The sequence below is a fragment of the Cuculus canorus genome, chromosome Z, assembly GCF_017976375.1.
Source record: "Cuculus canorus isolate bCucCan1 chromosome Z, bCucCan1.pri, whole genome shotgun sequence".
Lineage (NCBI taxonomy): Eukaryota > Metazoa > Chordata > Aves > Cuculiformes > Cuculidae > Cuculus > Cuculus canorus.
In genome coordinates, this window is record NC_071441.1 from 16,188,948 (window position 1) to 16,212,240 (window position 23,293).

General features: G+C 38.4%; 2 protein-coding genes across 2 annotated transcripts in view; one reads left to right on the forward strand and one right to left on the reverse strand.

Moving 5' to 3' along the window:
* MRPS27 (mitochondrial ribosomal protein S27) overlaps positions 1-4,230 on the reverse strand; it is a 52,572-nt gene extending 48,342 nt beyond the window's left edge. Inside the window, exons 1-2 of the mRNA XM_054054118.1 lie at positions 4,110-4,230; positions 1,757-1,834 (exon numbers count right to left, since the gene is read on the reverse strand). Coding sequence (XP_053910093.1) covers positions 1,757-1,834; positions 4,110-4,173 — 142 coding nt within the window. The 5' untranslated portion in view covers positions 4,174-4,230. The remainder of the gene's footprint in view (positions 1-1,756; positions 1,835-4,109) is intronic.
* A 24-nt stretch (positions 4,231-4,254) lies between these two features.
* PTCD2 (pentatricopeptide repeat domain 2) lies at positions 4,255-21,236 on the forward strand. Its single transcript, XM_054054119.1, has 10 exons — positions 4,255-4,381; positions 7,655-7,747; positions 10,112-10,241; positions 11,036-11,153; positions 12,579-12,657; positions 13,822-13,913; positions 17,067-17,180; positions 18,659-18,733; positions 19,504-19,617; positions 20,927-21,236. Exons 1-10 carry the CDS (start codon positions 4,273-4,275, stop codon positions 21,149-21,151), a joined length of 1,149 nt encoding a protein of 382 aa, XP_053910094.1. The 5' UTR covers positions 4,255-4,272; the 3' UTR covers positions 21,152-21,236.
* Positions 21,237-23,293: the final 2,057 nt, after the last annotated feature.

Here is a 23,293-nt window from a genome sequence, read left to right on the forward strand (position 1 = left end):
CACATTTTTTCAGTACTGAAAGTTGCTAAATTCATTCACACTTGGAATGATAAACTGAGACTATGAAGAAGATAATAAAGTGTATCTTGTAGACACAGTAAATGAGTTTGAGTCTGAGATGGCACCACATCACTGCAGCAGATAAACGGAACTGACTTTCAATTAGAAATACTTCTTTTACCTTTAAATGTATTCTCACAACATAGTTTTGCAGAGTAACAGTTATGAAACAGTGAAATACACAAATAAAACAGCATCTCAACACAAGGAACTCTAGCTACAACCACCAGTTACTACAAACAAGATTGTACATGCAACCATACAACTGATAGCTATAGAGTAGATGTCTGCAGGGCCACCTCATCTTTGAAAATGCTAATACAGCTGACACCATGTTAACTTGTTTTCTCTTTTCTGTGAGCACAAAATAAAAATGCAAAGCAGTTCTTTAAAAAGTATGAAACAGACATCTGCTTGGGATCAAGATCATTGGCAGAGCAGTAGCAAGAACTATGCTTGCCAAACAGTCGTGAAAGGTCTTGCCAGGCCTGGTGAAAGCCAAAACCATGAACTGTACTGGCATTTGCAAAGTAATGTTTTCTTCTACAGCGGATTTCTACTGCCTACGATGTTCGTCAAAATAAGAACTATTTTTCATCTGGAACTGACCAGTGCAAGTGCATCCCAGGGCACCAATCTGTGGCTCCAGCTCCAAAAATACTGCATAAGCAATCTAACAGCCAGTAAAGAGTTGGTTACAACATATTAACAGTCTTTGCAGGATCCAAGCTACAGTAGTGAGCACCCACCAGCTGTTTCTGGCCCAGGTAAAGTACATTGACTACACCAACCTAGCTGTCTACATACAAAAACCAGAAACAAACTACTGCATAGAAAACATTATTCTGATCATTTTGTGTGTCTTCCTGCCTGAAAAATGCCCTTGAATTTCACTACTGATTCTTCTTTCAGCCTTAGTATCTGTGTTACAATTAACAAATACAGTTCAGGGGCCCAGGAATGAAAAATGGAAGACAAAGATTATGTAGTAATCCAAAACAGCTGTGGTACAAAAATGGTGCATGTGTATCTTTAGCATAGAAATTTGTTTTGCATAATGGTTTCTATTTAACAGAGTTATCAAAAATGGTGGAATGTCACTTCAAATTTAAGCTAGCCAAAGAATTTAGCTATGCAATTCACACAAGATATCTCAGCACCATATGCAGATACAGTTTAACATACAATTTCTCAGAAATAAAATTGTTCCCAAAAAGAAATAATCTAGAATTTCAACAAAAAATGCAACTTCCGGTCTTACAAAACTCTGAGGAAAGTATCTTTTAAGAAAATGTTTATCATGTTTTTAAACAAAAATCTGCCATAATACTGATAGGTCTTCTTTTGAACTGCATTATAATTAAAACAATGCCAGTGAAAAGGACAATCAGAGACAGTCTTAGCTGTCAGACATGCAACTATGACATTCATAAAAGCTTTAGATTTTGTGAAAGAGAAAAGCAGAAACCAAACATTAGTTAAATCTGCAAATTCTGATGTGTTTCTGCATAACAGCTTTGAATGTATATGACAGATTTTTAACAAGTTGAGCAGACTTTGATGTAGTACCTCAGAAGCATTTTGCTCCATGCATTTTTTTATTTTGAAGCATTTATAGATGATGAGTTAGTCTAAAACAAGTCCAAGTTGCAGTTAATTAAGTCAAAGTGGAAAGAAAGAAACAAACTTTTCTTACCCAGGCTATGCTCCTCTTTCCGTCTACTTTCCCACTTTGAGCTGTCCACATAGGCCGCAGAAAGAAGGTATCTCTTACCTAACGAAGAAAGAAATAGCTACATTAGCCAGGTTTCCTAGATATCTCTAAATAAATTAACATTTTATTAGATATGATGTTTTTCTGTCACATTTACTGAGCTGGATGCATTAAACTGACTATGACACAGCTGTCAGCAGCAGCTACCAGTTCAAGATTCCTCACATGTGGATGGGCCACTACCTCATAAAAGGAAAAGTTTTCCCTTAAATGTTTTTTTCAGCATGGAACAAATCTTCTCAAACCTGGATTCTGTATTAAGAAAGCAATACATTTGTAATGGTAGAAAAAAATTCTAAACAACAATAATGGACAGCTTCTTTGTGCACACAGACCCTTTTAATAAAATGCTAGCAGTTACTTAAATGCAGGCATAAAACCACAAGCATAATAGACGAATATGTACAAAAAGGCTTTGGTTATTATAAAAAGGATGGTTATTATTTCCAGGTGTAAAGATCTGTGTCATTGGAAATAAAAGGAAGTTGCCCATTTGGAAATAATCTCTTTTTTATCATCTCCTTTTTTTTTGCTTCTCCCGTGAACTGCAGAGTTCACTCACGTGTTTCTTCTAAATAGTCTCTGTAAATTTGAAATCTGCTCAAGACTGTTATAGCTTTGAAAGAAAACGGAAAGTGCATCAGGTGGAAGAATAAGCCATGTTTGTGTATCACTCACAGATGATGAGGTCTTGAAGATGCACTAAGGAAAGCAGGATAAAATTAGTAGAAGGAAGATAAATATATGCAGAACGCTGTAAAAATTAATGTTAAAAAAACATGATGGATTTAAAAAATAAACATTAGTGTGTTACATATAATCCATAGCTACTACCTTAAAGTCCTTATCTGAAAATCTGCTAACACTAAAAGTTTTTTACTATTGCACATGAAAGTTTTTATCTTCATCTCCATCTGGACTTCGAGCCATCGACCACTACTCTTTAAACATGACCTTCCAACCAATTTCTTATCCACCGAACAGTCCATCCATCAAATCCATATCTCTCAAATTCAGACAGAAGGATGCGGGGGACTGCGTCAAAGTCATTGCAGAAGTTCAGACAGATCACATCCCTTGCTTTTCCTGTGTCCACTGCTGTGGTTACCCCATCATAGAAAGCCACTAGATTGGTCATACAGAACTTGCCCTTGGAGAAGCCATGCTGGTGTATTGAATCACCTCCATGTTCTCTAGCATTGCCTGAAGGAGTATATAAATACTGACATTCCTTTTAGAGGGTTACAGCACGCCTGAGGTTAAAAGCAGTTTGGCTACCTAAGTTCTCTGGGATGGTCTGCAGCACCTGCACATTCCAGCCATCATATCCATCTCCCCCCTTTTCCTTGGAGGATCTTTTATTTGGTTTTACACTGAGTTCTTCCTATGACACTAAGCTATGAAACTAAGGAAGTAGAAATTCAGCAAACTGAATTAACGAATTGCAAAATTCTGCTGCTCCAAGCTTCTGCCCAACACTACGTTAAACACCTCCTGGTCGAGGGAGGTGATTCTGCCCCTCTATTCCTCTCTTGTGAGACCTCATCTGGAGTACTGTGTCCAGTTCTGGAACCCTCAACATAAGAAGGATATGGAACTCTTGGAACAGGTCCAGAGGAGTGTGACAAAGATGATCATATAGCAGATCATGATCTGCTATAAGGACAGGTTAAGAGTTGGGCATATTCAGCCTGGAGAAGGGAAGGCTCTGAGGAGATCTTATAGCGACCTTACAGTATCTGAAGGGGCTACAGGAAAGACGGGGAGGAGCTGTTTATAAAGTCTTGCAGTATAGGACTAGGGGCAATGGATATAAACTGGAGGAGTGCAGATTAAACTTGACATAAGGAGGAGTTTCCTCATGGTGAGGCACTGGCACAGGTTGCCCAGGGGAGCTGTGGCTGCCCCATCCCTGCAGGTGTTCAAGGCCAGGTTGGATGGGGCCTTGGGCAGCCTGACCTGGTGGGAAGCATCCCTGCCCATGGCATGGGGTTTGAAACTGGACGATCTTTAAGGTCCCTTCCAATCCAAACCATTCTATGATTCCAAACAAATAACGCCGAGCCCATGACCCAACCCGCAGGCCCCAAGAGCTGAGCTCCGCAAAGGGCCAGGTGGCACGTGTGCCGGGAACGGAGCTGCCACGCTGCCCCGCGCCGTTCTCAAAGCCGCCTCGAAGGTCCCGCAAAGCCCCGCGAGGGCGGAGGGAACCTCCCGGTCCTCGCGGCCTCCCCCTCTTTCTCCTCCCCGCCCCCGCCGTCCGCGGGCCACCGACCTGCCGCGGTGCCGAGTGCCCTCCTGCCGCCGATCGCGCCCCGCCGCAGCGCCAGGGCAGCCATGGCGCCGACCTGGGATGGGGGGGGGGAAACGAGGGGGAGTTGCAAAGAGCGGCGGCGCGCGACAGCCCCGCCCCCCCCCCCCCCGCGCCCGCGCGTAAGATGGCGACGGCGGCGCTCGGCGGGGGCTCTCAGCGGGCGCTCCGGGAGGCGCTGCGGCGCTCCGCGCGCCGCCCGCCCGGCCCCGGTTGCTGGGGATGCGCCCCCGGAGGTACAGCGGGAGGCAGGGAGGGTACGCCGGGTGGGGGGCCCGGGCCTGCGCCTGCCCCTGTCCGTCGGCAGAGGTGGGCGAGCGGAGAACTACATTTCCCGGCATGCCCGGCGGCGGCCGCCGGCCGCGTGGCTGATGGGAGTTGTAGTTCGGAGCGCGGGGACCCCCGCCGTGGGGGAGGGCCGGCAGCGACATCACTGGGTTTATGCCATCGGAAACATCGGTCGAAGTAAAACTCTAAGGCTTTCTGGAGTTCTAAAACGCGGGCGTTTTATAATTCAGCACTGGGTGCGCGGGGCATCGGCTGCCCCCAAGACACGCGCACCCAGATGGCGGTGGCAGAGCTTTTTATCTTCTCCTTCCATAAACATCGATGCCGCGAAAAAAGGCCAAATTCAATAATCAGTGCTAATTTGATTGTTAAGCAGGTATTGCTGTAATACATAATACGACGCCAGACACGCAGGGAATCATTTTGTGAGAAACGTTCACTGGTAAAATGTTGAAAAGGACGGAGTCTTTGAAGCAGAGGCAATAATGTTTTTATTTTACAATTCAGCACTGAATTGGATGCCCTTCTAAAAAAGGCACGACATTTTATAAAAGCAATGGGTATATACTAGTTTTAGACAAAGAACCGTATAAATCCTCAAAGAATGTTCATTATTTTTTAGATTATTCAGCCGCGTCTGGAGACTCCCTTCAGGTTATCTCCTGACCTACAACAGCTGGATCTTACAAGACAACTAAGCATATTAGTAAATTCTCACAGCCCTAAGACAGGTTATCTCTTAATCCAAAACAGTTACATCTTACAAGACACATTTATATGATGAGATAATTAAACATACAAACCAGCTGCAGCAAAACATTGATTAGGTCTCACAATTTCACCTAATGTGTTATCATATCACCCACTCTCGAATGTAGATAACAATTCTTTTGTGTCTTGAGAATCCTCTGATGGGCTCTATCTTATCTCCTTCCTCACTGTGTCCTCTTGGTGAGCTCAGGTGTGTTCCTACTGGGGGACTGTCCTTGTTTCAACTAGTAAACAAGCTAAACTCCTGTTATAATCACATTCTTTCTTACTGCAAGCTGGCCAAGATTTGATTCTTATTATTCTTATTAATTATTCATTCCTTCCTTCAATATGTATCTTATTACTCGGAAAGGCTTTATGTATTCCATGCTATTTCTCGAAACTAATCTTAATAAAGGCACACTCATTATGCTTGGCATTTCTGCTAGTGGGGTCTCTCTAGTGGCATTCAGGAATTGCTTCCAAGTATATTTTTGTCCAGCTCGCTTGTTGAGCATGCGTGGTTAAAGTGATATTGTGCAACACGTCCCCTCTTCAAGGTTGCTCTCCAGCTGGTGGATTCTGGCTTTCTAGTTACAAAGTACTCCTTTGATTTACGCAATTCAAGCATACAAGGATAGGTATTACTCTAAGAAATCTTTATTATGTATGGATGCAAACCTGTACAGGCTATCGCCAAGCTTGTTGCTGCGTCCAAGCCATTAAAAAAAACAATGAACACAGAGCTTCATAAACGTATGTTTGTTCTAGGAGGTTGGTGACGTTATCCACCTGCTGGGCCGTGTCTGCTGGTTGTCACCAGTACTACCACCTTTCAAAGGTGCTCCCTCACCCAGGGAGCAAAGCAGGGAGCGCAAGGAAAGGGGGTATGTGTGGCAGAGAGCTCCATGGTTAAGGCCCCGTCTTCACTCCTAGCCTGCTGCACTAATGTCGGTGGAGGTTTCACTCAGTTTACAGCTCTGTTAGATTCTTTAGAGCTGTGAAGTTTACCCCGTGCATGATGGTCTACTCTCCGTTCATCACTGGCATTCCTTTTAAAGGGTTACAGTACACCTGAGGTAATGCATGCTGGCTGGCTAAGTTCTCTGGGATGGTCTGCTGAACATGCGCATTCCAGCCATTGTATCCATCTCCCTCCTTTTTCCTTGGAGGGTCTGTTATTTGGTTTTGCACTGCGTTCTTTCTATAAAACTAAGCTGTGAATTTAGGGAAGCAGTAGAATTCAGCAAATTGAATTAACGAATCGCAAAATTCTACTGCTCCAAGCTCTCAGCTAACACTACCTGTCACCACTGAGTGTCCATGCGATGCAGTGTGCCTGTCCAACCCAGGCACTGGTATATTTCTTGCATCAACTATGGAGAGGCCCAGGGCAGGGATGGTCTTTTGGTGTTAGACCAACTGACAAAGTCTGTGTGAAATAAATGGCAGGGTAATCCAGGACAATTTCATGGTGGATAAAGTGTATTTTTTTACACATTGGAACGATTTCCATTAAATTTAATGGCTAAAGATGGCATTTTATGGACTTTTTCTTCAGATTTTACAAAGTCTGTCTTTAGCATGTTTCACTTGCATAGAAAACAAGTGTATTTATTTGCACAGCCAGTTACATTTTGCTAGAAAAATGCAGAATAAATAGCCTAACTAAAGTCAATACTTGCTCTTGTCCCTTCATGATTAGAATAATTTAAGAAGCCAAAAACTTAATGGATTAGATTATGTCAGTGTTAGTTATTACAGCGAGTCTCTGTTACAACGTCATTTGTTGCACATAAAATGTAATGGAGAGCTGGTTTTGTGACAGCAAAAGCTACATAAATAGCACTTGCACGATGCTCTTGATAAAGAAGCTTACAACACAATACAGTTGAGGTCGGCACCCAAAGTTAATTTTGAGTCTATACTTTATGACTGTGTTATCTCTGATGTCTGTGCTGGGGCAGAACTTCACTTAAGTCTCCTGAGTGTCAAAAATAATAAGCTTTGTGTTTTGTCCTTTTGCCTTCCTGCAAACACATTTTGATCTTCCAAAACAATGCATTCTACAATAGCAGGGATGTGTGAGGAAAGGAAGCTGTGCCACTAGTGAAGAAAGAAATGACAAAACAAATCATTATAAAAGAATGAAAGGGGAGAAAGATCTTATTCTTGTGCAGAACCCTCTTGTACCCTGGCTACATGGAGAGGAATGGCATCTCTTTCTTTTGCAGATCCAGTAAATTTATACTTCTTTATCCTTGTATACATTAACTCTGGAAAGCTGTGACGTGGTGTTTGGCTTCTTTTGTCAGTGATGTGAGGAAGTTTTGCAGCATTTTTTTTAGTGTCATGCTGTCGGTGGTCTGACATCACACAGTAGTTAACAGTAATTCATAAATGCAAAGATAAATGGTGTTAAAACAGACGGTGTGATGTAAAACTCAGCCTTCCTCTTTTTCTTGTGGTAGGAAAGCGGTATCTGCTAACAGAAGACGATATCAAGTTACAAGAATTTCAGCAGATGAAAGTGGCAATTAGAAATGAAGTTCATGGCAACAAAGGTATTAGTATTTATTTTGTAATGGCCATTCTCAAGGCCATTCTCAATTTTAGTGTGAACCCTAGGAAATAAGATGGTCAAAATCATTATAATGTGACATCAATTGACCCCATTTAAAGTAACAGCTTATGTTTTCCCCTAGGAAATTTTTGTAGCTAAAATTGTTGGAAGTCTGAGGTATTACAGAATGAAACAATATTAATTATGCTGTGTTGGAAAATGTGGAGAAGCTTTCAAGTATTCAAGGTGTTTACATAAGATTTGAAATGTTTGTGTCCTTGCTTTTCAGTTTTGTGAGATAGCCTAATAGGAAATGCTGGATAGGGTAGGGTAGGGTAGGATAGGATAGGATAGGATAGGATAGGATAGGATAGGATAGGATAGGATAGGATAGGATAGGATAGGATAGGATAGGATAGGATAGGATAGGATAGGATAGGAATAGAAAAGTCTACAAGTCTTGCTTCAAGTATTTCAGCAGCAGAGAAAGTTAATACAAAGCCTAACAGCTATTTAACTATTCAGAGAAGGCGTATGCCAGTAATTCTCTTTTAATCCACAAGTAAATTTAATTAGCTTATTCTTTTAGATCCTTTTCCTTTTATCTAGTATGAATTCTCAGTTGTACCTAGTTCCAGATGACAATTGAGTATTCAGAATATGAAAAACAAGTTCAGATTTTCCAAATAGCGAAGAAGCATGATCGGTGGATTTTTTCAGATGGGTATTTTGTCATGCTTTTAAAGTGTATACAAATTCCTTTCTTTAAGGAACATAAGTATAAACATAAATCTGGCTATTTAAGAAAAGTTAGGTAAAACTGAATTTCCAGCACCTGTTTAATCATGTGCAGGAGTTCTAGTGATACAAGTTGACAATTGGTCCAAAGGATACAGCTAATTTTTTTAGCGTGACAAGGATGAGACAAATAATCAAATTTTTATAAACCAGTCTTCTAGGACAGAGATGGAAGTAAAGTCGAAAGTACAGTTGGTCAGTGGCAAATTGTAATATTCTTGTATTTTGCTATGATGATGACATACTCAAATTGGGGATTGTTTATCCTGTACTTGAGATGCATTGGATTTATTGCTATAGGTCAATCACTCTTGCAGGTTTGTAGAAGCCAAATATTTGGCTTTAACAGTTGACCTTTTAGTTTTGTACAAGTAGTAGAGAAGATGAAAACAATATTCTAAGTACCTATTTGTGTGTATGTGTGCATGGTTTATGGACTCAGTGTTTAGTCTAATACTTGAAAGACAGAAAGTAATTAGCACCAGGAATAAACCTGTTTTAGAAATGGAAAACCCAGTAATAACTGTTCTGTTATACAGAATATATAATAGCTAATATTTACTGTATTTATAATGCAACTATAATTTATTACAGCAAACAATTACCTACAACAGTTACAATAACTATTATGTGTTCATTACAAATACAGTTTAGATCCCATGTGTTTTTTAAGTCTCTGCGCACCTTTGAACACACCACAACCATTATACGTTGATACTTACATGTACATTCTTGTGACTTCACAGGATTCAGCTCTGCATCTCAGTCTTGAGTAAGAGTGAGGACTTGTATTTGCATGTAGCAACAGATAATACATTCAGTAGCTGAATACGTTGTTCTCTGAGGTGCTTACTTTGCACCTGTTATGTAGGTTACTAGCGTGGAAACAGCAGTGACCAGTAAGTGCTACAAAAAAGTTCACTTTCCTTCCCAAGGTGATGAGCAGCACCATTAGAGGAATGGGGCTGCCAGGTGGTATGTGTGATTTTAATGTTGTGCATGTCTGAATCAGAGCCCTGAGGTTACCAACTGAAGGACTCATCTTTGTCCTTGCTTTGTCATAGGAAAATGTGATGGATAGAGACACTTCTTTTTGCGGGGGGAAGGGAAACAACTTCAAGTTTATGGCTATGTACAGAAATACATAAACTATGTATGAGACACTGTGTTTGCATCAGTTGAGAAGGAATTTAAATCCTCTGTAGTAACAATGTTGAGTAGAAGTTGTTATGCTCATTTGAATGCTGAGTGGGTTTGGGTTTGTTTGCTTGTTTGCTTTTCAAGAAAGAACTTAGGGCAGAAAATGTCACTTAGAAAAATTTCCTTCCTCTTTAAAATTTTTGTATTACATGATGAATTCTATAACATGCACAATGAAATTAAGTTCACAATACTTGACTTCATGGGGACATCTGGGCATGCTTAGCTGTGAGAAGCTTTATTACTTACTCTTGGTAAAAAAACCAAGCTTTCTGCTTCATTGAATCACCATGTTTCAGGTACCAAGCATGCAACACAGGTAATGGAATTGTCTGTATACTGCTGCTATAATGTGTTTTATTTTCAGATCCATATTTTAAAAGTATGAAAGAAAAATTAAAGAAAAATGGAATTATTCTCAGAAATGAATTAAAAAATTTACTACATTTATGTCAAACTTCATCTGATGTGGAACTAGCCAGAAAAGTTATTTACAGGTATTTTTAACAACTCAGGTAATGCTCTTTTCTGTCTTAATTTTTTTCTTTGCTTTTATTAGATCATCCCAGGTTATGTCTGCAGTTGAGGGCTTGTCGTAATTCAGTGGCTCTATGAATAGTTAATCCCTCAAACTAAGAATGTATTTTCATTTACTTTGGATCTTGTAACCCTTGACTCTTAGATCAAAGGAGAGTCAAACTACGAGAGCAATGTGGTGTCCTACTGTATGGAAAATTAATGTTGAGCCACAGAGAAATCTCATCTCTCAGCTGAGAGGTAGTGGTGTGTTCAGTAGCATTTTCCAGCCAGGGCATGCCTGGTTATACAAACTGGTCTGGTCCAGCAGTGGCAGGTCAGGAGGTTTTGTGTTTGAAAGCCTTCGCAGCAGTTACATTTTAGGAACTATAAAGAAAAAAGTGAAACACTTTATATTTTTATTTATTTTTTAGTGTAGGGGAGAAAAAGTTAATTTAGCATGTACTGTTGCTAGAATAGGCTGCTGCAAGTTTGTGAGCTATTACTCTATGAATAGAAGGGAAAGTAGCTGGGACTTTTTGTGGCAGAGACCCATTCTATTATTAATACAATGCAGATTACTGGAAATAGAAGAGATTAAATATTACTTGTTAACTTATTAGTTTGATCAAAACTATATTTTTCAATGAGTCTCCTGTTATCTAAATGTCTTTGGCTGAGGCAGACAAAGAAGTGTGTGTCTGTCATTTTCAAGCTGTTTTCCCTTATTAAATTCCACACACTGTGTGATTAACTTTTTTAATCTTTCCAACAGGTATCATGAACAGAATGGAATCAAAGCCTTACATAATTTTAAATTTGGGCCCCTCTTTATGAGGCTATGTTATGAACTGGACCTTGAAAGACCTGCAGTAGAACTTATCAAAGATCAGGTAATTTCCCTATGTATTTTGAAAATATTGTTGTTGTTCTTATTAATCCAATGTGAGTGATTGATATGAGCCTTGTTTGAGGTCATAGAGTTGAAGTATATATGTTGCATTAGCAAGAATGTCTATGGCATTAATGTAAGGATGCAGATTACATGTTTTTGTATTAAAAATAGCAAAACACTAATTAAAATAAAATTAAATGCTGCTTAGTATTGTACACCTGTATAATTGCATCATTTGATTAAAAAGTATTGATTAAAAAATAATTCCTGAAATGAACACAGCTGATGCATGTTTTCCTTCACCCAATGTTGCATTAGATCATTCTTGGAAATGAATTCTCCACAGTTTTTGTGTAGAGTCCTTTGAAATCCCTTGGGTTATTTGCACCAACAAATTGATCAGACTCCCTCTAAGCCCTCTAGAGGTGGTGTGGTATTCAACAGCTCAGGGACCTGGCCATTTTAATGCTGATGAAGCTTAAGGAGTTCTGTTTTTTAACATCTGTAAAATCCTTTGGGTTTTTTTACCGTCTGTAAAATCCTATGTGTGCTGTTATGACAAGATATTAATCATGCACAGTGTATAATAAATTAAAAGGATTCTGTGTAATGGTGTTGTGTCTTCAGAAATTCTTGGTGGCCATTAGAAAGTCAACTCGAAGTTGTTAGTTTATGAATGCATGAGATATACCTAGCCAAAAACATGGGAGTCTTGTCTAGGCTACTATTCTTAAATTAGGCATATGTAAGAGGTTTTGGTTTGGGTTGGGTTTTTTTATTGAGATCTATGTCATTAAGACAGGTCTTGCAGCACTTGCAGTACTTACCAACTGATGAATGTTAATCTACAGTACAGACTCTGCTGCAGAAATGTAGACTTAATAGCCCTGGCATTTTATTTGGCTATTCTCAATACACAGTTTGATTGAAGTAGAATGTGAAACATACTTGCTCTTTCTTCAGCTACTTTGCTTGTCATCACTCAAGCCCTTGTGCTGACCTTTTTATCATTTGATATTGTGATTAGGAAAAAAATCCTTTCAGTTTCAGGGTAGTGATACTTTACCCCAATGATATTGTTAGTAAGCTGAATTTCTGCTGAGATTTTGGAGTTGCCGTTGGTCAGTGACTTCAGCTTGCATTAACTTAGAGGTCACAATCTGTCATTAAAAAAAAAACAATAAAAGTGTGAATCTCTAGGAAATTTCTATTTAATTTTAGTGAGCTTTTGACCATACTGAGTCACTAGTATTTTAGAGGTTACTTGACAGAGGGACAGTCAGGGAACCCTGAAAGTTGAATGTTGAATTTGTGAAGATGGAGCTTATTCCAGTAGGAAGACTGGTTAAATGCTGTGCACAACAAGAATGCTGACTGTCCTAGCTTTCTGTACACCCTCTCTGTTTGTATGTTTCTTCTCCAGAATTTGCGTGGCTTTTTCTCAGAGAGTACGTCATTCCATATTTTAATGACTATGTTGTTTAAAAAGGGCCACTTTGCAAGTAAGTACTGTGTTAGCTAAGGCAAGTGCATTTTGAGGACGATGTTTTCCCTGTAGGTGAGTGTGTCTATTAATATATATACATTTTTAATGAATAGTGCTGACTGGTTTCAGAAGGCCAAATATCATGTCAATCAGTATAGACATGAATGAGCTGAACTGTAGTGTGTAATAAAAATGGAAAGCTGTATTTGTTTCACACTTCAAATGGTATTCTTACCATTCTCATTTGCACAGAATTGTGGTTATTCAGGGCGGTCTTGTTTCCTAAACCTCCTTCTCTAAAGGCTTAACTTCTCTAATTTGTAATTTCCCACAGCTTTTTATTTTCTGTGTTCAAAGTTTGTTTTATCTGGGTTTTGGAACAGCAAGTTCTTCAAGAGTTTTTTTGGCAGTTCCGCATTTTTGTTAGATAGGGAAGAATACTATTTTTTCTTTTGATAACAAAATCAGACCATGGTTTTCTCTACGTTTGTCTTACTGTTGTACCCACATGGAGTGGTTACTGCAATATTTAAGTCAAATGCTTCAAATCAGTTTGGCCCTTTGTAAGGATAAGGGGGAATCATCAGGTCTGAGTGAAAAGGATTTCCGTGAGAAAATATTAAATTGAATATGGAGTAAGCTTTTCAATCAGATCACTTTATTTCAAATTTGTGTAACACACAGTGCTTGGTCTCTTGATGTTTGGCAATCTAAGTTCAGTTGTCCTGAAAGTTGAGACTGAGCCACTGTAAAAATTACTAAATCACCACCTGAATGCAGTGCTGTGGTGTAGTGGAATATGTACATTATTGAGGAGCTGCTAGGTAGTTTGCCTAAAATAGTGAAGGATTTGATCATGTGTTTAAAAGGCTTACTTTCTGTGCTATTGGGAAGAATGTGGGTGGCTTTATCAAGTGTCTAGAATTTGTATGAAAATAATGGAACGGTAAAGCTAGCTGCTAATGTAGATTGAAAACCTCCTTGCTGGGAAGAAATATTTACATCCAACTGAGCCTAAATTAAACTTTTTGACATGTATTATTTTTTTAAAAAATAACAGATTTTAGTTTGCATTCGTATTTTGAAATAGTCAGATGAAGTTGATATTTTTTTTTTCTTCAGTTACTTAATATACAGCCTGAAATGTGTGAAGTCAGTAACACTGATGCATTTTTCATAGGTGCTTTGGAAGTACTGGTAGAAATGAAGAAACAGCGTATACCTTTCAACAAAGAAACTTATCTACTAGCGTTTGCAATATGCTACAAACTGGTAAGTATTTTCAATTTACATGATGAAAAAGTATTTGAAACGTCTTCTTTGTGTCTTCCTTTTTTTTTAATTTTAGAATTTCTATATGTTCCCAGTATGATTTCTTTTCTAGTGCAAGCATTTTATATGTACTTAAGTCTGAAATTGATTCATTGTGCATAGCATGTTGCACCTATGCAGCTTCCCACACAAATGAAAGTCACAAACCAAATCTCTAAAAAATTATGTGGACTAAACACTAAGGATCAAATCTGATAAAGCCTTTGATTAGCTGATAGTATTCTTTCTCTGGGATCTGCATATCTCTTCGGACTATGCTCTGTGCTTGAGCCTCAATATTGATTTTATGGTCTGACTTCCTTAAGAGACAAGGCATATATGACATGTTCTGATTGTCAGATTATCTGCCATCCATTTCTCACCCCCTTGTCAAAGTAACCTTGAACCATTTCTGTAATTGTACCCAGATTTGACAAGAATTAGAGTTCTCAAAGTTAATCAGTTCCTGCACACCTGACAAAAATGGGCAGCTGAGTGAAGAAAAGAAGCCTAAATGAAGACCTCCAGTGAGAGACAGGCTGACCCATGACCTTAACTGTATTTTTAGCTTAGAGAAAAAGAGCATGAACACAGTAAGAAAGTAGGCTAGATAGGTTCTACAAGTGTTTCCTTAGAATCTTCCTCTCCAGATTCAAATCAGTTTGCAATTTGAGATATTAACTTAAGCCCTTCCCAATCTCTGTAGGAAACTTCTTCAGTTTCCCCATGTTTTTAGGAAGAAAAGCACTAGCTGAGGAAAAATTGTACCACTGGGGTAAACTTCCTGTGGTTTCTCAGTTATCCATACAATGAAACTGAGCACCTATGTGGTAAAAAGGAGTTTGTCTAAAATAGTAGCTCAGCAGTTATCTGTGTGGTGCTTCTGAAATTCTCAGTTCTAATGAATCAGGGCTGTCTTTAGGTCAGTGGAAACAGAAATAGCCATGTGGCTTTGGTGTTTGGAGAGTGGGACAGTAGACAGCTGAGAAAGAGCTATTGAAGTTGTCTGCTGTTAAAAACAGCTGAAGATTGATGGTTACAGTCAGTTTAGGCATGTTACCAGTTCTGTAAAGAAGGCACCTTTTTTAGAGAGTTATACTTTTACAAAGACTGACACTATACTACAACCCAAGTTTATAAGATGATGTTTGCTACTAGCATCCCCTTAGGCGATATTTACCACTTCAAGGTTACTCCTTGGTTTGTACTCTGTCTGTTTAGGTAGAGGCTTTCAAAGAAACCCTCTGTGTTTCTCTGAGGTATCCTTTACACCCTCTGCTGTAGTGTCTTCCCTAAAATCTTTACATGATTCTTTCCATGGCCTGCTGTCAGATGGCTTGGATCCATGGCATGTGCAGCAGAAAAAGACTTCTCTTTTTCACTGCTTCTGTCCCTATCTGTGTTTTCAGTAGAGTATCTGGCTCATCATTACTTCTTTAGTCAATTGATAGAAATAAAGGGGAGATTATTCTAAACTGTCACCGAGTTGCTTTAACAGCCACAATAAATTTGTGGGTTGTTTTGGTTTTTTTCATTAAGATAAAATACTATCAATAAGGGAATAAGCTGTAGTAACCCTTTATGCACTAAAGAGGATTAGATGGAGCTCTTCAAAAGCTTAATCTGTTGATTCAGCTGCTAGTGGTGAGAGGAGAAACCATGAAGCTCCTAAGTGTTTTTGCTTGTGATGCAATATATGAAAATTCAGAAAAAGTCTTGAAGGAAAATATCTTCAAGATACGTTAGATGAATACTGGAAGTAATGGAGCTGGTATCATTAAGAGCAGTGCTGGACTTTTACGAAGTTAATTCTTGGTTTCTTCCGAATGACAATGGCAGTGACCAGTACAGAAAAATGCACAAGGCTTAAAGCTCAGATTATTGCTAGTGGATAAACAAAGGAATTAATGTTTAATCTTTGTGGAGAAGTTGACCTCCAAAACACTTAACAGAATGTTTTAAATCATTGTAAGGCACTGCTGTCCTCTAAGGTAACAGATGTTCCTTTCAGTGCAGGAAAGGTCTTGTAGGCCTTTCAGTGCCAACGAAATATTTATGTAATAGTCAACCTTATGATGGTCAGAATGTTTCTAAATTTTCAAAGAATATATTTTAAATTGCAGGTTTCTCATGTAGTTTAAAAGGTATTTTCACAAGCTATGGAGACAATTCTGCACTCCTTAAAACACCCAAATGATGACCCTGTCCCTTAAATCATAGCCAGTATTGTGAAGGAATGGCACGTGGAGAAGGAGGAATAGGAATCAACACTGACTACTACAAAGGAATATGAAGGCTTTAATCTGTGTTGGTGGTTCTAGTTGTAACAAACCTTCCTTCTGCCAGCTTTTAAGTTTGGCAGGTATTATTTTGCTTGGAGTCCAGTGAGCTCTACTCATCATTTCCAGTGTGAGGAGCATAGTATTTGTGAGTTGATGGTTTGCGAGATAACACACAGGTAAACTCATTGTGTTTTTACTATAGACTCCTATTGAAAAGAGTCTCAGCAATAGTGTGGGCTTTCCCCGTTGGATTGGGCAAATGTTTAACCTACCATATTAGAATATATACTTTGGAACGATCTTGCAAGATTTAATCCATATGAGAAGATAAAAACTCCTGAATGCTTAAATTTGCACATATACAGATTTGTTTATTGTGATGGTGCTGAATAGTTCAATGCTTAGTTTATGAAAATCAATGTTTTCTATCTAATATAGCTTTCAGAATAAATTAAGGACCAAAAAGCCCTTCTTCCTGATTTGGGAATGATTGGAAAGTGGAAAGGAAAGTGCCTGTTGGTTTTAGCACACTGCTGGGGTTGTTTTATCTCTTGTAGAAGCCAAAACAGTCAGGACACGACATAGCTGTTAAAATGATGGAATTTATTTTTGTCTTCTTCTGAACTCTGTAGTTGTGAATATCATATTTTGATGTTGTGTTTTTCAAGAAGTGCTGCCCAAAATCTGCTTGGTTGGGTTCAGATGTAGATTGTCTTGCTGATCTTACAGTATGTTGAATCCTCAATGCCTTCTGAATGTGATAGCAGTTGCCTACAGTCCTTTCAGGTCACAAGAATAACAAATGCAACTTAGGTTTGAAATTTCTATGCAGGACAGCCTGGAGTCTTGTAAAATCTCTGAAAAGCTGCTTGAAGAAGCACAGCTGAAAGGTGATACGTTACCACCACGAGTGTTCTGCTTTGCTGTGGCAACTGCTCTGAAGCAGGTGAGTACCTTTTGTTTTGATTTGTACCTGAATCTCTATAGTTTTGTTGTAGTAAGCTAGTCAGTGAAAGGAACCTAACAAAGAGGAAGTGTAACTGATTTATGTAATAACTTCAAGTACTAGAACTTTTAAGCTCTGAAAGGAGTAGGATTATGGACAACTCCTACACAAAGCTAATGTGGAAATTCTGAAAAAAAAAATAAATATATGTCTTGAGTTTAATGCACAGGTATTTTGTGCTAGTGACAATGCCATATGGAATAGTTTTAAGGAATGAAAGAGAGTTGGGCTGACAGGTTAGATGAAACCATGTCCAATCCTGCAGATACTGCTGTAATTTGTTTGCACATCAGCTCTTTGAAAAGCTTATCTTTAGGGAGGCAAACTCAAAGGCTATGATGAGATGGCCTGTCTTTCTCCAGAATGTGTTTCTTCAGGGGAAGGTTTTCATACACCTCTTGTGCCTAAGCACTGATATGAAGAAACTCTGAGGCAGTATAGAGTGAAAGACTGAGCAGAAGAATAACAATCAGGAAATTCTCAAATCTAGTATGTCTTCTGCCATTAATTTGTGTATACAGCTTGAGGAAATTCTGGACCCTCTCTGTCTCATGTCTTAACAGAGGGCAGAGGCACTGTGAAAACTAACAATTTGGTGTTGTTCACAGGTTTGAATGAATGGCATAGAATTGTTTAAATTTACTTATGTGCTCTGTGGTCTTTTTTGCACTGTCTTTATGAGCAGATACACTAAACAAGACGGGCATTTAAGTTAATTTATTCTTGTGCATGATGGCTTGACAGTACTTTTCATTGTCATTGAGGTTAAAAAACAAGATTTCTTGTCTCTGAGACAACATGAAATATCCTTGTTGCTGTTGCTTTATGTAAAAAAAGTTAAAATTCTTGTTTTGCAAACAGAGTAGTGCTCCACATTACACTTAACTATTCCTTAAGCTGCATGATATCTTGTTGTAATGTGTTTCTTCATCCTAAGTAACAGTGGTCAGTCTAGTAAATGTCAGTGTAACATTTACTGTCTATACAAATCATTTGATTTTAGATACAGTACTGTAAATGTGTATGTCTGAAAGGTTAAAAGTGCTGGGCAGGATAAGTACCCATTTTAATATAAGCTGCACTTGATTGAAGTACTCTGACGTGCAAACTGAGCCTGTGTGTCCATCTTTTATCTTTAACATGTTCTCATGCTCAGTGGTGGTTACATACTTCCTTACCCTGCTGATCAGAGGCAGAGAGTACTGTCTGATGTGCTAAAGAGCCAGATGACATGGGAACTCTAGTGTGGGGTATTCCTTTTACAGGCTGGATGCTGTTTGGAGTCTATAAGTCTTGGTGAAAGGGTTCTAGATGCTTCATTAAAAAGTTGTCAAAGACTCCTGTTTTTCTTGATTTTTTTATTGTGGAAGCATCACGTATGTTTAACCAGATTTTTTTAATTTATAATTCTTTCCTAGAATGATGTAGCGAAAGCCAAATTTTATTGCTCCCATGTAATGAAAACAGAGAACAAACTATACAATAATCTTAAAGTAAGTGTGCTTGCTTTTTATTTGTCTTGCAAAGAAGTATGTTGTACTGGACAAAAAATTACTGTGTGCAAAGTAACAGAAGGCCAAATTCTTAGTAGCATAGGCTTGTATCAGTGCTGTTGCTCAGCTTGTTTTTAAGATTACAGACAAGCTCTGTTAGTTCAGTAAATTACATACGTTGCATAATGAATTGTTATCACACTACCCCCGTTTTTTCAAATCACTTCCTACCATAGGTGGGTTGGAAATTAGAGCAGTCCTACATCTGCGAGTATAGACCTGTGAATAATTTCTAATTATGACATTGTGATTTCTCACTTTCTCGCTACAAAAAACACACAGCTCCAAGTAAATGTCTTCCTTAACTCTGCCCACTTCAGCCCTGTGAACCTTAACCACATGTGTACATACATAATTTCTGCCTTTAATGGCATTGTCTGCAATATGAAAGAAAGTTTACTGCTTGTGCCCTGTATGTGACCTCTCTAAGTTATGGAATAAACCACTTTATTCAAGAACAGCTAATGCAGCTCCATCAGAGGAGCTCTGCCTCTAGACTCACCCTTCCTTTCAAGTCTCAGCTGCAAAAATCTCCAGACCTGTGTAGAAGTTGATCATTCCCTCTGCTTTTTTCATCATAATGTATTTTTATCAGTGCAGCATCTAGAAATGTATTTTGTCCTGCTTTTCTTCATGTCTTTCTCAATTTTTAAGATTTGCATTCTGATACGTATTATTTGTGTGGTGTGGGTTTTTTTTTTATTTTTAAGGTTCTTGTCCAGCTCAGATCTGGTTTGTTAGAAGAAGTAATAAAGACATTAGAGGCAGCAGTGGAAGTAGATACACCTCCCTTTGTGAAAAAAATCGAGTTTTCTGAGCAGGTGGTAAGTATGCACTAAGGAGAGGAGGTCCACAGTGCCTCGCTGAGCCACAGTCATGCTGGTTCAGCTACAGAACTTGAGGTGCCCGAGTTCATCCTACTGAAGTTGTTTGGGTTCTGATGCATTCAGATGCCAAAGTATCTGGCTGGCTTTCTGTGGTGCTGGACAAAGCATGTGGCTCAGATTTCATCTTATTGTAGATGAAGCATTCCCTAGTGGCATTAAATAATTTAATGCTTTGCTTTTTATGCTATTTTCATTTGATGTAAAAATGAGAATAAAGTTCTGATCACAGCAATATTGCTAGATTGATAATATTTGCAAAGACCTGTGATGGTAGACTGCGAAGTTTGATAAAGGAAGTAATAGATTTTGCTATTTTACTGTATTTTTTACTATAAAAATAGCTCTTACAGTATTGATCACCAAGAAGGCTTCCTTCAGAACACATACATACCCTCATCAGGATGGCAGTGTTGCTGCTGTTTTTACTGAAGCTTATTAGTGTTTTAATTTTGAACAAGATATTTTAAGACTGTGTTAATAATTAAATATTTACCTTTTCACTGCTACCTATTAAACAAAATCAGTAACTGTTGCTTAAAATAACAAGTGCTAGGTAGAAGAGGGGCATACCTTTCAAAACATAGCCCATGTATATTAACTGCTGTGTTGAAAGGATGTTTGTTAAGCAGCATCTCATCTTGTAAATCCATTGCAACAAATGTTGCATGTGACCATATTGTGCTTTAATTTTGTCTGGCAATTTCAAACAGTCCTTAAGAAGTCTAAGCATTAGTCCTAATCCATTCCTCCTATAAAAGATTATTGAACAATAACAATTTGTAAGAGATTTGCTTATACCTGAGCTCATACTCTGACTTGTGGTGAACAGAACCTGACAATGTTCTATGGTCTGACTTTATTGATTTCTACTGTACTATACATTTAGTGTGATACATAATAATAATTAGAATTGTGCTGATCTGGAAAGTATATTCCAGGAAGCAATTATGTTTCCTGGGTTTAAGTAGAAAAATAATTGTGTTAGTTTGTACTAGGATTAAAATAGGACTTTAAGGGAATTTTAAATCTAATAAACTTTTTCTAGTTGATGTCCAGTGCATTTCCACCGTTGCCTAGTGATGTATTATATAATGTGTGCTGCTTAAAATTTTCTCATGAGTCATGACATTAGCCACATATCTTGTGCACTATTTTTTTCCTTGAGTGATTGCTTCTCTTCATTATGGTGATTGAATGACATACTCCCTTGCTGAACTGTAACAGTCTGGCATTTTCTCCTCTTTAGCTGGCTACAGTCAGGGAAAAGATGGAAGAAAACCCCAACCTTTCTGCCACGTTAGAACATGTTTACACAAAACTGCAAGCTTCAGGACAGATAACCACGTGCACGTTGGAAGATATGCTCTTCCAGATTCCTAGTTCAAAGAAGATTCCTGCAAAGCTTTTAAATCAGAAGCAAGTAGGCTATCAGGCTGCTAAAGCGCTTCGGTCAAATCTGTTGTTGGAATAGTTATAAATTTGATGGCAAACTGAACTGCTGCTAGCACCTCTTAGATGCCAAGTTCTAATAAAATGTCTTCTCTCCTCCTCCACAATGAGCAATTAAGTTTTTTTGTGGGAAGTGGCATTTCAAATACAGATCATGTAGCTTTTGCGGTTTGGTTTTGATGCTAAAAACAAGCCATGATGGTAGATATTTGTTCATAGTTCAGAAATGGGTAATAGAATGGTTTGAAGGTTTTCATCAGGCACTTAAATCAGGATTTTCTATGCTAAAGGTCCTTGTGGAGATGCACAAATTAGTATTTTTATCTGACCTGACTTCTATGGTTTATGAGAAGAAATTCAGTCTTCATCAAACAATAAAAGAGTATGGAAATGCTTTCTTTCTCTGTTTATTCAAATTCTTTATATCTCAAGAGCATGAGAGGAGAGCAAGTTACTTTTGTTCCCATTGATACAATTTTCTTTGGAAGTAGTATATTAGCATGTTTTTTCATAACAGTTGGGATTACAGAAATGCAATGGGAGGTAGCATGGCAACCAGCTGATTTTTTTCTCACTTGAAGGACACTGGGAACAAAAGTCAGAGTCTGAGAGTGAGCGGCTCTCCATGTTGCTTCCTTTTTCTGATATTAAGCCACCCTAGATAAACAGATGTTGATTCAAATTTGCAACTAAATTCTACCAAGTTTCTTAGAGCAAGTACAATCCCTTTCGTAGACCAGAATTATGTTATCAATCTGCATAATTCACTCTCATGTGAAGTAAGTGATCATAAAAACAGTACAAAGAAAATTCTCATTGACCCAGGTTTTATGACTCCAGGCCAAATATGATTTTAGTAAGAAAAAGCTGTTTGTAACTGTGAGTCCTGTATATCCAAAAATCTGTTCGTATTCACTAACTGGTATAGAAGGAATTGGAAACAGCTATACCTTGGCTGACACTCAGGTCCTTTTGGTTGTGAAGTGATGGGCCTGTTGGTACAGAACTTAATAATCTTGTGAGCACAAGACTAGGTGGAGGCCAGCTTGATACTCTCCAGTTTTTGGGCTGCATTATCTATCCTTTAGCTTTTGTTATTTTTTGTTTTTATTTTGCCTCTCCCAGCTCAAGCAAACGTCAGAACTCACAGAATTCTTTATGTGAATGAATCTATATGTGCTATATGAAACTACTGAAGCCAGTGAGTCACTGTGATGAAACAAGAACCCATCCATGCAGAAGCACATCTTTAGCCATCAAAGCAGAAGTAGCTAGAGCAGATTGGCGGCTTCTTTCTAAAGCTCTAATGTTTTAACTTCTGTCACCAATGCATCATGTTAATACTAAAATGCATAAAACTGTTACCCAGCAGATGGAATTTCATACAAGTTTTAGTTGGAAGTGGATCTTTAAGGCCCTTTCAGACCCAAACCATTCTGTGGTTCTATGATTAAGTTTGTGTCACATTTTTGGGAAATCTGTGCACACTTTTTATGAGTGGTTGCATAGGTTAAAGTACTACATGCATTAGCATAGCAGCTAATTACTTGTTCTGTAATATTGTGTAGCATGTAATTTCACACATAATTCAGGAGTACAGGTTTTTAACCATTTTCTTTTCCTGTAGTTGGAAATTCTTTATGAACCCTTAAGTAGCTCCTAGTCTTTTCTCCACAAATAAATTTGATACAGGATTTGTAAAGGCTGCTTCTAGTGTGGCAAGATCTAGTTTCAAAGATATTAAAGGAGTGAACTAGTCTTCAGTTTAGTCTGTCAGTACTACCAGGAAAAATGTTTGATGTAAAACTACATTTTTGTAGGCCGTAGAAGACAGTTTGACTCAAGTAGCCTGTTATATAGCAAATATATAGGGACAATTCTATTTAATTTCCTTATCTGGTGATTTCAGACTTGTATTGATTGCAAGAAGTTGGTTCATACTAGGAGTGAGATGCACGTGTTTGTTTGGTTTAATCTGAATTGGTTAAGTTCCTGAATGAGGCCTACCTGCAACTGGAGTAATGACAACTTATGTTACAATTGTCAATATAGCTGATGATTCCCATTCCTTGTTCTCTTGACTACCTGTTTTCTTGTGGCTGATTTACTCAAGCTAACTGCTAAGTCAATAATGAGAACACCATTTCTTTGTCTTGAAAGAGAA

Coding starts and splice junctions, on each gene's coding strand:
- PTCD2 (XM_054054119.1), top strand. CDS start 4,273: ATGGCGACGGCGGCGCTCGGCGGGGGCTCTCAGCGGGCGCTCCGGGAG. Junction 13,914..17,066: donor TTGCAATATGCTACAAACTG/GTAAGTATTTTC, acceptor ATTTCTATGCAG/GACAGCCTGGAGTCTTGTAA. Junction 18,734..19,503: donor AACTATACAATAATCTTAAA/GTAAGTGTGCTT, acceptor TTTATTTTTAAG/GTTCTTGTCCAGCTCAGATC.